Genomic DNA, 14,216 nt, shown 5'->3' with positions numbered 1-14,216 from the left:
CTCTCCGACACGGCGCAGAGATGGCACTCGAGGCAGGTCGTCAACAAACACTGGTTTATTTACCCAATACAGCACAGTGCGACAATCACGGCCATGCGGGCCGGCAGGGAACTCCGTAAGACCGACCAAGTGTATGCTTGCAGGCAAGCACACTAGGGCTATCACACACAGGGCGACGTTTCGAAGGATACCATGATGGCGGCGATTGGTGTTGCGAGAGATGAACACTTGCTTTGTGAGCATCGGTGTTTTTGTGCGATCTTGAGCCTCTTTCTCGCCGATCGCACTGACAAACTTATTTTTTTCGGGCATTTAGAGTTGGTTTTCAGCCAAATCGGTTTGGTACGACATAGAAGAGGCACTGCAGATGCCTAAATGAGTGATTTTCAAAAATTGATTTTTTTCGTGATTTTCGCGATCTGACCCCGCGTCCCCCCTTAAACATGTTTTTTCATGGTACGCATAACTAAAGCAAATTCGTCGCCGTCTACTTTGTCAACACTGACAGCTACACTTCAAAAGAAGTGCTTAGAGCTCATAATAACTTGCAGCATGTGCAGCCACTCTTAAAATGGCCCCGTTTTTATCAGACGTTATATACAAACAACCCCAAAATAAGAAATCCCCTTTCTTGAAACAACCAAGACTAGACCAAAGATGACTGCTGCAGGTCTCGGTTGAACTCTATTACCAGGCACACGACTTTCAGCCTCGCACTGCAACTCTGTCTGCACTGCTCCCATGGCTGATGCAAGCAGATCTGCTCACACAAATTATTCCACAATTCAGCCTAACCACCTCTTGCACTTTTTTTTACTAACCACAACAATGAACACATGATGTATGCAAACCCAGCCAGCTTTTTTTTTTGTTTTTTAAAACTTGCATCAAAAAAGGACAAGGACTTTAGATGTCATACCTCGATACAGTCTGCTGGACTAGTACAGATGCCGGGCAAAAGTGACCAAATTTGTTTTTCCAATATCTGGTAAGCCTTGGTAAGAGATTCAGGCTTGTCCGAAGCTTCCCCTGTATGTATGAAACAGTTTAGCCAAACTGCGATTAAGGAAAGTGATTGCTATGTGACACGACACATTTCATCGAATATACACACATAGTGCTATGCTCTTGAGGTTCAACATCCATGTATATGGACACAACCTGTTTATGAAATCAAAATCAAATAGTTGGACGAAAACTTGTCTGGTCAGAAACAGACATGAAGACAAGACGCTGACCATTTTAGATGCTTTTATCTTGGTCAGAGTCCTGTTATAACTGTCTTCACACAACCTGTATATGCAGTTCTTTGAATTAGTTGCTGAGAAAGAGCTAGATACATTGCTCATAGAATTATTGAACTTTCTGCAAAAGTTGAACAATGGCAGACACATATTGGTGCCTGAGCCTTTTTTGCTGACAACCTTACTGTGCTAAACATGTATCTACTCTGTAATACATGTTGCACATTGCCATATTTAGTGTGCTGCACGCTTTTAAGGAGGACACTGCTCTGCAAAATTTAGCATCATTTTTTTAATCAAATTTGTATGAAACATGGTTGCTTCATGTACATTTGTGTGCTAATTTCAAATTCACAAGTACTTTTCCAGTATCATACGTAGTGTGGTTTCGTGTACTATCAGCATCAAATGAAACGCGAACAGTGCTGGCAAGCCTTTGCGATGATATAGTCAGCGCAGTCCACTTATCTCCATTGGCAGGCTCGCATATATGCGCAAAGCTGCCGAACAAGATGCGCACACCTGTAAATAGTGATAACTAGGCAGTGTGCACTATGTATACCATCTCAAAGGCTCGCAGTTGTTCAGGTTCCATCTGATGCTAATAGCACATTTGTGAGCCAACTTGAAATTTGCAATTACTTTTCTAGTATCATGTGTAGTTTCTAAAATAAAAAATATTTCATGTGCCTTTTAGGGAGCAAGATTTTTTTCTTATCTGAGTGTGTTGCAAAGTAAATCAGCGTATCCCAATAATCTGCGATCAGAAATGTGCGCAGTGCCACAAAAATGGATGTTATAAACCTATATGACCAAAAATTATGGGATCTTGAACATTCGTGAGTGGGTCAATTTCAAAGTGGAATTTCTCTTGTGAATGTTTAACAATCAATAACTTTCGTTATAGTGGGCTTAGAACATCCAATTTTTTTATTGCACTGTATGTGTGACATGACAATTTACTTACACACTCAGTTTTAAAAAAATCTTGCTACCCAAAAAGCACATGAAAGATTTTTTTATTTTAAAAATAATTCATTATCCTAGTAAAATAGCTGCTATCAAAATTACCACACAAATATATATTCATCAAAATTTATCAAGAAATGAATTTTATACGTGCAATTCACGGTAATAAACAAGCAGCTTGGGCATGAAACCTGGCTGCAAGGACAGTCCTGTAGTCAATGTATGCATACAAGTGCTCCAGCACGGCTACTCGCAAATACAGCATGCAACAAGCAGTGCACTTATTACTCAAGTCAATCTGCACCCCATTTAAATTTTCACGCACCAACAGATCGCTCTACAAACATGCACACACATACTGAGAGAAGTTAGACATTTAGTACCCTCTGCCACCATATCTGTATTGCCTCAAGCAAAGAAGGGAATTTGCTTCCTAAGCACAATGGCCAGAACTGTCCATTGTGTTTATCTTTTTCTGTAAAAACTACGTAGCACTTACTTGCTGCTGGGAGTGTTAGTGCAGTTATGCTACATTGCCTAAAATTTTAGTAGACTTCTTAAATTGACCTACAGGTGCCAGGAAAATATCTGTACAACAGCACTGTGCAATAAAGTTCTCTTTAAATTTTTGTTTACTGAGTACTGTATGATGAGGTTTTACTGTAATGCAGCTAATATTAAAAAGAATTGACATCCATAGAGTGAAGCATACTATTTCAGGCATTTGTCATCAAAAAGAGGTCAAAATTCATTGCCAAATCGGCCTGCTTGCCCAATTCAACACGTGGAAATGACACTACACCTATCATCATCATCATCAGCCTGCCTACGTCCACTGCAGGACAAAGGCCACTCCCATGTTCCGCCAGTTAATCCAGTCCTGTGCTTGCTGCTGCCAATTTATACCGGCAAACTTCTTAATCTCATCTGCCAATCTAATCTTCTGTCTCCCCTTAACCCGCTTGCCTTCTCTGGGAATCCAGTTAGTTACCCTTAATGACCAGCGGTTATCCTGTCCACGCGCTAAATGCCCGGCTTATTTCCATTTCCTCTTCTCGATTTCAACTATGATATCCTCAACCCCTGTTTTTTCCCTAATCCACTGTGCTCTCTTCTTGTCTCTTAAGGTTACACCTACCATTTTTCTTTACATTGCTCGCTGCGTCGTCCTCAATTAAAGCTGAACCCTCTTTGTAAGTCTCCAGGCTTCTGCTCCGTAGCTAAGTACCGGCAAGATACAGCTGTCATATACCTTCCTCTTAAGGGATAGTGGCAATCTACCAGCCATAATTTGAGAATGCTTGCCAAATGAGCTCCACCCCATTCTTATTCTTCCAGTTACTTCAATCTCGTGGTTTGGCTCCTCGGTTATTACCTGCCCTAAGTAGACATAGTCTTTTACAACTTGAAGTGCACTATTACCTATCTCGAAGCGCTGCTTTTTTCTGAGGTTGTTGTACATTACTTTAGTATTCTGCAGATTCATTTTAAGACCCACCTTTCTGCTCTCCTTGTCTAACCCCGTAATCATGAGTTGCAATTTGTCCCCTGAGTTACTCAGCAATGCAATGTCCTCGGCAAAGCGCAGGTTACTAAGGTACTCTCCATTAACTCTTATCCCTAACTGTTCCCATTCTAGGCTTCTGAAAACCTCCTGTAAGCATGCGGTAAATAGCATTGGGGAGATTGTGTGCCCCTGCCTTACACCCTTCTTGATTGGTATTCTGTTGCTTTCTTTATGAAGCACTACGGTAGCAGATCATCCCCTGTAGATTTCTTCCAGGATGTTCATATATACTTCATCAACGCCCTGATTCCACAAAGTCTGCATGACTGCTGATATTTCTACTGACTCAAACGCCTTCTCGTAATCTATGAAGGCTATGTACAGTAGTTGGCTATATTCTGGGCATTTCTCTATTACCTGATTGATATTATGAAAGTGGCCGATTGTTGAGTAGCCTGTTCGAAATCCTGCTTGTTCATTTGATTGATTGAATTCTAACGTTTTCTTTACTCTGTTAGCAATTACCTTTGTAAATAGCTTGTATACTACAGAGAGCCCGCTGATCGGCCACTAATTCTTCACGTCCTCGTCATGTCCTTTTTTAGGTATTAAGATGATGTTAGCGTTCTTTCGAGGCTCTGGTACTGTTCCCATGAGGAGACACCTTGTAAACAGGGTGGCTAGTTTTTCTAACACAATCTGTCCTCTATGTTTCAGCAGATATGATGATACCTGACCCTCACCAGCAGCTTTGTCTCTTTGCATGCTCTCCAAAGCTTTTATGGCTTCTTCTATCATTACTGGTGGGGTGTCATCTGGGTCACTGCTAGTTCTTATAGTATTAAGGTCGTGGCTGTCCCAGCTAGTGTACAGATCTCTGTAAAACTCCTCCGCTATTTTAACTACCCTATTTTAACCACACATATAGTAGTGCCAAAAGATACAAGCAAAACGTACCCAACACGTGGAAAGCACAAGCTAGTGGGAGAAAGTTATTAGTGAATAAAGATATCCGTGTGGACCGTAGATTGTCCCGCAGAAGTGGGAGGATCCAACTCCTTTGGAAGTCCTGGCACCTTTTTAATGAAAAAGAAATATATATATTAATAATATAAAATATAGAGCAGATCAGGAAAACCTGAGCTCAAAGCTTCTACCATAACAGGATACAGCCACTCACTTATCTCCACTCATATTCAGTGGTATGGCTTGCAAAACAAGCTCAGGATCCATGGCCTTGATGGCAGCTGCTATAGTTCTGTCTACCAGAGCCTTGTTTGAGTGCTTCGGAGATTCACGCCACTCTGCCATAGTGCGCAATGGCTGTTAAAAAAAAAACAAGTAAAAAAAGGGGCGGGGAGAATGTAAGGTCTGCACTGAGGTGTAACACATGCAGATGAAAACATTTGTCATGAATGACCAGGTTAAGCAATAATTCTGCAACACAAGATGTAAAAAGCAAACCTCAAGCATGTCCTTTCCACATTTCTTGCCGAGGACCTGCAAAGAGCAAGAGTTCAAGTAGGTGGCCACATGAAATATGCCACTACGTTAGTAAACATACCTCAAAGCAAGTAGCCCATGTCAAAAGCACCTGATCCTGTGCAAACACAAACTGGTACTGCAGCGCTCGCTGCATCTGCTCGACAACTTTGGTACCAGTAGAGTGGCACAACGTACTTGTAGAACTCTGCTTTACCTCCTTGTCCAGGCAGGCTTGAAAGCTCTGCTTAAGCAATGTCTGAAAATTCAAATTTGCAGATGTGCCTTGTTACTTGGTGCACAATGCATTAAGTGCCATTCAAAGTAATGTAAGGAGTGTGGCTACATTCTTTTCGCAGCACTAGACATTTTAACAAAGATATAAAATGACCACGTGCTTTAATAGAAAATGTTTCAAGTGACATCTACAGGTTGCAACTGATAACCAACATACAGAAAAGATTACTGAAGCTTTGCTGTGTATTACACCTACCCGAAAAACACATAGGATAAATACCCTTGGTGAGGAATAGCTTTTGCCGACATTCAAAGCCAGACTACATCCAACAACAGGCTTCAATAAACCAAGAACAGTCCAGCGTGATCACCGAGTAGCTTACGCATTCACCAAAGGAGACTCAAAGGTGAAAGCTATTTTGTTTTTATTGGGATAGCAATTATATGCACATTATCCACCAATTTTTGTCGTTGCCTTCACGTTTTGTGTAATGTCCAAATCCTGAGACGCTTCAGTCAGTTCTGATGCTTCCTTCATTCACAGCAACTGGCGAGCAATTACTAGCATTCATTTAAACTGATCATCACCCATCACGATAATTAATTCACGAATAATGTCATGGTCCAAAGTATTGCGGACTGCAAGTTGTGACTCGTGGGCGGCTTTAACTAGCCTTGCTTGGGATGTGTACACAGATTTATTTTGTACTGATGCTATTGTACTGCATCTCAGAATATTTTGAATCAGCCGGACAATGTTTACCGGTGTATAAATAACAATAAACAGAAAATATGTGAACTAAATGAGTGATTTGTAACTTCTCGGTATCATAGCAGACCGCCGATTAACATTGACATCAACTACGAATGTAATTTCTTATAGCTGTGTAAAACTCGAAAGGCACGACAGCAATGACATTCATGATGAACGACTTTCGCCACAATGACTTTACACGTGCCGTGTGACATAGATATAATAAATGCACAAATATGGAAAATATGCATTAAATCCAAACTGAAAAAAAAAAAAGAAACGTGATATTTTTTTCAAATTTCGCCCTACATTGCGAGTTTAATCATTATTATGCAGTGCACCGGCTAGTTTTGGTTTCAATCCCACCTGTTGCATCCGCAAAACTGGTGGCTTTTCAGTTTAGAATCTTTAGAAAGGTGACCGATATGTTTATTACTCCCTGGTACACAATTACACTTGTTTCTGTGCAGAAAATTACTGGCACAAACAATGCCGCTATGGTTGTACCTTCCATTTCGGGGACTTGCAAAAACCCCTTAAATCTCGGCGATTACAGGTTTAAAAAAATTATTACACGTTTTGAACTTGTTTTCACTTTCTGGAAGCACTCGCAACTACATAGTTTTCGCCAATCCACTCACTTGCGCAGTTTGCTTATGCTAATGCCTCCTCATGCATTTTCCGTCGGCTAGGTTAAGTAGCGCCAACTCCTTCCCCTCTCCCTTTACACCTGTCCTCTGACCAGCGGAAGTGGAGGTGGCGCCATAGTGTTTCTGCTGCTTTTCCGGTTCATGACCCGCCTCACGGCAAGCCCTACCACGAAGAGGGTGGAGGAAGGAAAGCTTACACCACTTAACGTGCCCACCCCGCCTCATTCATGCTCTCCCACCGCTCGGCCGTAGACCCCGTCGGGCATCCCCGTGCGCAGCATCAAGGTGGCATTCCTCGCGAACTTAGAATGAAACTCGAGTCAACACTTGAAACAAAGAAAAAATATTTACTTTCTCACGTGTTCAGAAACAAAATCGAATGAAAAAAAGCGGAAGGAAGTGGTGCAATAACTTCCTTTCGGAAGCTTTATAACTGGAACTAGGCGATGGTGATGGAACAATGGTTGGCGCTACTTAAAAAAGGGACAATTGTTAGGATGAAGGGGCTTAGCTTTTTCTATAGAAGTGCGCGTCAGTTTCTCTGCCGCAAGTGAGTACTGTGGAATCTGAATTTGTTTTAAAAAATGTCAGCCAGTCATAGACAAGTAACTTGCGAGTTGAGGCTCAGATGCTGATTAGTGAATGACACCTCCAAAACGCACACAATGAAACAATACTGATTGGATCAAGAGTGGCTGTCTTCTCCCCATGTTTTCATTTTATACCACTTTATGCCCTTATTTTTGTTTTAACTATGGCAACTTTTTTTAACATGCAATTTTTTAACAGTTGTGTAGGTTACTTTTTAGTCTTTATCTTGCTGTTACAAGTAAACCATCCGTATGTAACAGCACAACTAATATTTTGGTCATTTTATGGTTAGCCAAAAATTTAAACAATTTTTTTCTTAAATAGATTAATCTGAAAATTTTAATTTAGCAATAAAAAATTGCGAAATTCTGAAATGCACTCTTGAAAAAAAAAATCTGCCCTCAAAGGATTAACTGGTTTCTAAATAGCTTGCAATGGACTTCCTTTTATGATGTATTAAACTACTAGCTGTGAATGAGAACAAAAAAAATCCAATTGCAACATCTTACAAATTGTCGATACAACATTCTCATTCCATTGGCTGAACTCTGAGCCAATATATATTGAAATAGCGATTATACTAGTACTATAAAATTTTATGACAAGATTTGACTTTCTTATAGAATTGTTACAAGACAGATATCTATTCTCATTGAAGTATGGAAACAGTGACCACAAATAAAACCCACATTCAAGCTTACTGTTCAACACCTTAGCTGCCAAATACCAAAGCATGCTAAAATAGATCCAATAGAATTATAGTTCACCAATAGTAGACTAAATGAGAACAATTACTTCCAAATTACCAAATGCTTTTTTTCTGGAGGCTCCAGAAGATTTCAAAACATAATAAAAAAGCTCTGCCCTTGAATAACCCAATGGAGGCCGGCTATCTATAATTTACATTTGTCAACCTGACCTGCATGTCACACCCATAACTCAATATAACATGACCTACATGTCACATCTGTTACTCAAAATAGTATTCACATTGTCAACCTGACATGCATGTCGCACCCATAACTCAATATAACATGATCTACAGGTCACATCTGTTACTAAAGATAGTACACACATACACTTCAGTTCAAACTTAACTCAATATAACATGATCTACAGGTCACATCTGTTACTCAAGATAGTACACACATACACTTCAGTTCAAACTTTTAGTTTAATAATGACATTAAACATCAGATTTCAAAGCACTGTAAATGGTCCCTTTAATTTGAACACTAGGATGTTTGATTAAGCCAAACCAATCAACTGGAAGCTTACCATAATCACTGTCGAGGCAGTGCCATAGGTCTCAGACCTTCCACTGAGCCAGCTTTCAATAGCAACCCCCACGAACTTTGGAAGGTTGCTTAGGAATAGTTCATCAGATGAACTGAAGGCAGAAAAAAACACAACATTACTCTGTAATAGCGTGCAATACGAGTCGTGCAGTACTGTATTAGGAACTGATTTAACCTTTGTAGGTTTGCCAATGCTTCTTGTACAGTGACAAGCCACACATCCAACAGCTTAGGATCTTGCACACCAGGCTTGTAGTCGTACAGTGCCTGAAATAAAATAGCAATGAAATATTTTGCAGGTGCAAAAATCAAAAATGAAATTGGTATTAGACGCTCACATTAACCAACTGGGCATTCAACTGTGGGCTTAATGTTACAGCAGGACGTGGCCTTGAAGCAAAGAAAGACTGCAACATGACCAAGCCACATTGCACAACAGTCTGAAAAAAAAAAAAAAAGTGTTCAAATACCACAACCAAAAGCACTAGAAGGCAACATAAAGAACAATACGGCTAGAAGTAACTCTTGCACTAACATATGACAGGTGATCACAAAGAAACAATGAATGATTACCATTTTCCCCTCTCCCTTTTTGTGCGTCTGCATGCCCTTTCTACGATGCAAAGAAAAGCTGTTACAAGTGCATGAAATACAAATCAGTCTTACGCAGACCGATTGACACAAATTACTGCTGAGTGATGCTAACAGCTATTTATTCAGTTTGAAGGTCAAATTAAAAATGATTCACTTTTCATGGGGTACAACCACAATTTTTTTTCCTCGTTTGCAGTTTTCCAAATCTTGCAGCCCTGCATGGCAGGGAAACCTTACAAACAGAGCCCCACGAAGCTGCCATTTTTTCAGGTCCCTATTTTCATACAGAGGCCCATTCTCACTTGCTTCACAGCTGCCAGCACCCGCTGCTTGACATAAGAGAGCAAAAGGCACGCCATTGGCCATTCGGCTCAGATGCATTTCTTACAATAGGGTGCCACCATGTGCAGCAACCAAACTCTAATATTACCCAGCGAGCCATGCTCACATGCAGGAATCGCAACAAAAGGAGCGATTTAGTTTAATTTAGTTTAATTTAACACACATTGAACACTATCGTAGCATATTCGTCGCATGCCTCCTCTCCCTATGTAGCTTACTGCCCATGACAGAACTCTAGAACTCCCTACTTTTCATGCAAATTTTTTAGGCAATTGATTCACGCTACTGAAGTAGTTTGATGACGACCTCACAGACGAGCTCGTGACACCTTTAGCACTGCTGGTAGAATGTCGAGTTCACAGTTTCCCATGCAACAAGTCTACAATGCAAAAAAAAAAAAAAAATTACTCACGGGGTGGCCAGCCCCCATGACTTGTAGCACTGCTTCACATGCAGTCTTGACTTCTGCCTGAGGAAACAGGTGCAGCACCAGTTTGAAAAAGCCGAAGATGTGCAGCGTTGAAACTGGAAAGGACGTTGCTGCATGACAGAAACAAAAAGAGAAAAATAAACAAGTGACATGTTTCTCATTATTTCCAAAGTAAGGTAATGACATTATTACAGACAATTGAAGCAAATGTATTACAAATTTAAACAGATGAATGTGATTAATCAATACGTATAATGAGCAAAATAGTAAATTCATTTTTACAGGAATACATGGCATATGTTATCTCATATTTGAGTGAAACAAAGCATCCTCACAAATCGGGGCTGGGCAGAGATAGTCGGAAAAGTATTCCGGAATACAGATATTGAAATACAAGCACTGGAGGCTCAAAATACAGATACTGAGATACACTTGTCCTTTAACAGGATATTTCAGAAATACTTTTGCAAAAAGACATTCTGGACTCCAGATACAAGAATACAGAAACAATAATATAAATACAATAACAACATTTTGATTTCAGTTCTACTGATGCTCCATAAAGATAATTACGTGCAGAATAATATTGTGGTTATTTTTTCACTGTAGCGAAACTGAAAAGTTAAGGAACATCAGTGAACCAAGAGAAAGTGCCTGTTTATTTTAGATACAAGATTTGTATAGCTGACATGGATGTTGCATTAACTGCACTCAAGCAACAGCAGCTGCTTAAAGCTCCTCAAATAGGCTGTGATTGAGATGCTAGTTCGGCCTCAGCCCAAAACTGCTGAAATGACTTGCCATTCGAAAAAGGCAAAGGTGCATCATCTGCTTTCTCAGACTGCCACTCTTGCGGGCAGAGAATGACAGCTTCCGCAGTGCTATCTCAGCATTAGGCGCTTTACCACATGCATCATTCCGTGCGTGCGGGCAATCTTACGCCGCCTCCCACTCTGTCGGCGAAGAGCGGCATGCCCTTGCTCAGCGTTGCCGATGTATCTTGTGGGGGTGCTAACACCTCGTTGTAAAGTCGTTTGCGTCTCGTGGCGCACACGTGTTTCGCGAATATGCCGCAGTTAGGGTTCACAATCATGGAGTGGTAGATGGCGCTGTGCTTGCAAGCATTTCTCGCCAATATTATCATCATGGTTAGCACGGTAGTGCCAGCAGTGACGCCTGGCAGCAACGCTGGCTGGCTGCACATGGCACATTGGCGAGGCTCTTCGGCGCAAAGCTGTTGACGAGATCGGTTGTCTCTTGTGGCAGGTCCGCGGTGGACGACACTGTGGGTCGTCTGTCATTGGCCCTTATGGCGAGTCGAACGTTGGCGGCGCCGCCTTCGCACTACCTGGTGTTTGTCCTTATGTTTGACTGATTGTATTGTAATTTAGTGTAAGGTTGTTTCAGGATGCTGATCACCAGTTATCTATTAGTTTGGTTTGTGATATCATTCTAAAAGAAGTTAAATAAGCATGTTTGTTTGGTTTCGTCCGGCTGAGTCTGCTGTGTGTTCGTTTACGATACAGAAATACAAATACAGAAATACGATTCAGAAATACAGATACTCAAAAGTATCGCTGAGATACTATCATGATACGAGGATCCCGATACTGCCCAGCCCTCCCACAAATAAATAAGTATAAAGGCCGTATTCTCCAAATGAAGTCGATCATCCACATCAAGACTTAGCAGACCAGTGAAAACCTGAGTCACAAATTAGTGGTAAAGACGCAACTGCATATTTTTATGAGGAACATGCCGCTGAAATAATCTTGCCATTGAGCAGTGGGTTGAATAAAATACCGTATTTACTTGATTCTACCGCACCCTCTATTGTAACGTGCACCCGGTTTCGACGACGAAAAAAAAAAAAAATTAAGACATCGATTGCAACGTGCACCTGCTTTTCTCGTTGGCCCACACGATCACACCACTCGAAAAAACGACTCCTTTCGGGAGCGTCTGCCATTTAAATATGAGGTACGAGGGAAGCTTGTGCCAATCTGACGTGTAACAGAGCATTGCAGTCACTGTAGCTCTACCGTGGACCGATGTCAGCACGCGAACTTGCTTCGCCCCCTTCTTCTCGACGATTGTGGTGTTAGGCATGTCGAAGTAAAGAGGCGTCTGATCGGTATTCCGGATTTGCCCAAGCAGGTAGCCGTTATTGTGCCGCAAGTGTAGGACGAACCTCTGAAAACTGTGAAGCTTTTCTTCGTACTCCTCCGGCAACTTTTGGCATATGCCCGTTCGCCTTCAGAGGGAAAGGCCTTCCCTCTTGATAAAGTTAGTTAGCCAGCACCTGCTCGCTTTAAACTGGCTCCGCATTAGCCCCTTTTCTAAGGTTAACTGCATAGCCCGCACTTGGAGCAGTTCTGTCATCACGAGCCGCTGTGCCGCTCGCTGCTCAAGCACATACTCGCCGAGCAGCTCTTCAATTTGCGGAAACTGACTCTGCTGTGGTCCACTGAGGCCTTTGCGTGAAGCTTTGCTGTCGACAATCTTCTGCTTTTGTTTCCGTCAGTCCCGCACGCACATTTCGGGAACTCCGAACGACCGCGATGCGAACCGATTTCCGTCTGTTTCTGCACACGCGATTACTTTTCTTTTAAAAGCAGCATCGTGGTGCACTCGAGTTTTTGGAGTCGGCCCTTTCATGCTGTCGATGCCAATACACTACAAGATGACGAACTCCTCAGCACACGTACGAAGTGCCGCACAGGCAGAAATGGCCGACGCGCCATGCCGACGCACGTAGAGGGCGGCTATTTTGGAATTGCCGATGGCAATGGAATGACCGTATTCTTTTTTTTTTCGTACTCGATTCTAACACGCATGCGATTTATGAACTCGCTTAACCGGAAAAGAGGTGCGCATTAGATTCGAGTAATTACGGTAACCTTCTTGTGGCCACTTCAGCTGGTTCTAGCTTCTCAATTAGCTTATCCACTCTGCTCTGCCATATATAAGGGTACATGAAGCTTAATATTGTTACTACATTAACATCAACAACGTAATGTCAGCAGTTACATTATCAGCTTTACACAAACGAACTTTAATACGCGGCCACCGACACTACAGTAGCAGCAGAGGGAAAGTAGCGGGAACCACAGATGCAATAAAGGATATTGAACAATCTTTAGCCATGGCCTTCAAAATTGCCAGCGTGCTTGGTTCAACTGGGCCATGCTAGATAGCACGACCCGTCCAGTTCGATGTACGAAAGGTTCTTTATTTAGTGCAGCTAGATTGATTACTGGTGATTAATTGTAGACGGTTTGTCCGACGTCAACTGCATCACTTCGAGAATGTCTTACTGTGGCGCATGTGTTCTTGTGCATTTACCTTAATTTCTCGGTAAGTAGGGCACAGCTGTTGATAATATTGTCATCTTAGACATTGTCATACATTGAGCTCTCACTCTGCACAGCATCCCAGTTTTTGTTATAGCGGTAAACGTACAAGGACAACATGTCGGCGAGCGTCTTGCGAGCGACCGTCAGACCATTCGTTTGTGAATAGTATGCGGTTTTGCGATGAGAGGTTCCGTTAAGCCTCATGACATCTTGCATCAGTTGTGCTGTAAAAGCTGTTCCACGGTAAGTAATGACAACTGTTGGCGCTCCATGGCGGAGAATGATGTTGTTCATGAAAAAGTGCGCAATCTCATTGGCGGTGCCTCGTTGTAGGACTTTCGTTTCGCAGTACCTAATCAAATAAGTCAAACCTCGATATATCGAACGGCGCGGCGATCGCGAAATAGTTCGATATATCCAAAATTCAATATAAAAGAAATCACGAAAAAAATGCGTCAACAGCTTGCTGAAAACAACCAACGAACCGTTCAAGCGTGGTGCAGTAAATACTCACTTGAAGATTCAAACATAGTATTTATTGTGTTGGTTTAAAATATTGAAAAAGAGTAGCCTGCTATTTGTTGGCCATAGCGTGTTTGATGACTGCGTCCTCAATATAGTCCAGGCGATCCATAAGTGATAGGCCGGTGCCTTCAATCACGCCGCAGTGGCGGCGCACAAGGGCCAAGGCAGCTACGACCTCAGCTGATGTCGGGAGCAGGGCACCATCAGCGCTTGCGGGATCCACCTAGGCAGAGTCTT

The 14,216-nt window shown here is 41.9% G+C and overlaps 1 protein-coding gene across 1 annotated transcript in view; it reads right to left on the bottom strand.

The window, feature by feature from the left end:
• Positions 1 to 14,216, bottom strand: part of LOC119175879 (RRP12-like protein) — a 101,432-nt gene that overhangs the window by 57,101 nt on the left and 30,115 nt on the right. The window contains exons 7-15 of the mRNA XM_037426898.2: positions 10,081 to 10,208; positions 9,071 to 9,172; positions 8,908 to 8,999; positions 8,713 to 8,824; positions 5,285 to 5,461; positions 5,185 to 5,220; positions 4,901 to 5,043; positions 4,678 to 4,796; positions 920 to 1,029 (exon numbers count right to left, since the gene is read on the bottom strand). Of these exons, the coding sequence (XP_037282795.2) occupies positions 920 to 1,029; positions 4,678 to 4,796; positions 4,901 to 5,043; positions 5,185 to 5,220; positions 5,285 to 5,461; positions 8,713 to 8,824; positions 8,908 to 8,999; positions 9,071 to 9,172; positions 10,081 to 10,208 (1,019 nt within the window). The remainder of the gene's footprint in view (positions 1 to 919; positions 1,030 to 4,677; positions 4,797 to 4,900; positions 5,044 to 5,184; positions 5,221 to 5,284; positions 5,462 to 8,712; positions 8,825 to 8,907; positions 9,000 to 9,070; positions 9,173 to 10,080; positions 10,209 to 14,216) is intronic.

This window comes from Rhipicephalus microplus, chromosome X (assembly GCF_043290135.1).
Source record: "Rhipicephalus microplus isolate Deutch F79 chromosome X, USDA_Rmic, whole genome shotgun sequence".
NCBI classification, from domain to species: Eukaryota; Metazoa; Arthropoda; class Arachnida; order Ixodida; family Ixodidae; genus Rhipicephalus; species Rhipicephalus microplus.
The sequence above is the reverse complement of the archived record's forward strand: the minus strand, read 5'-3'. Positions and strand labels throughout refer to the sequence as shown.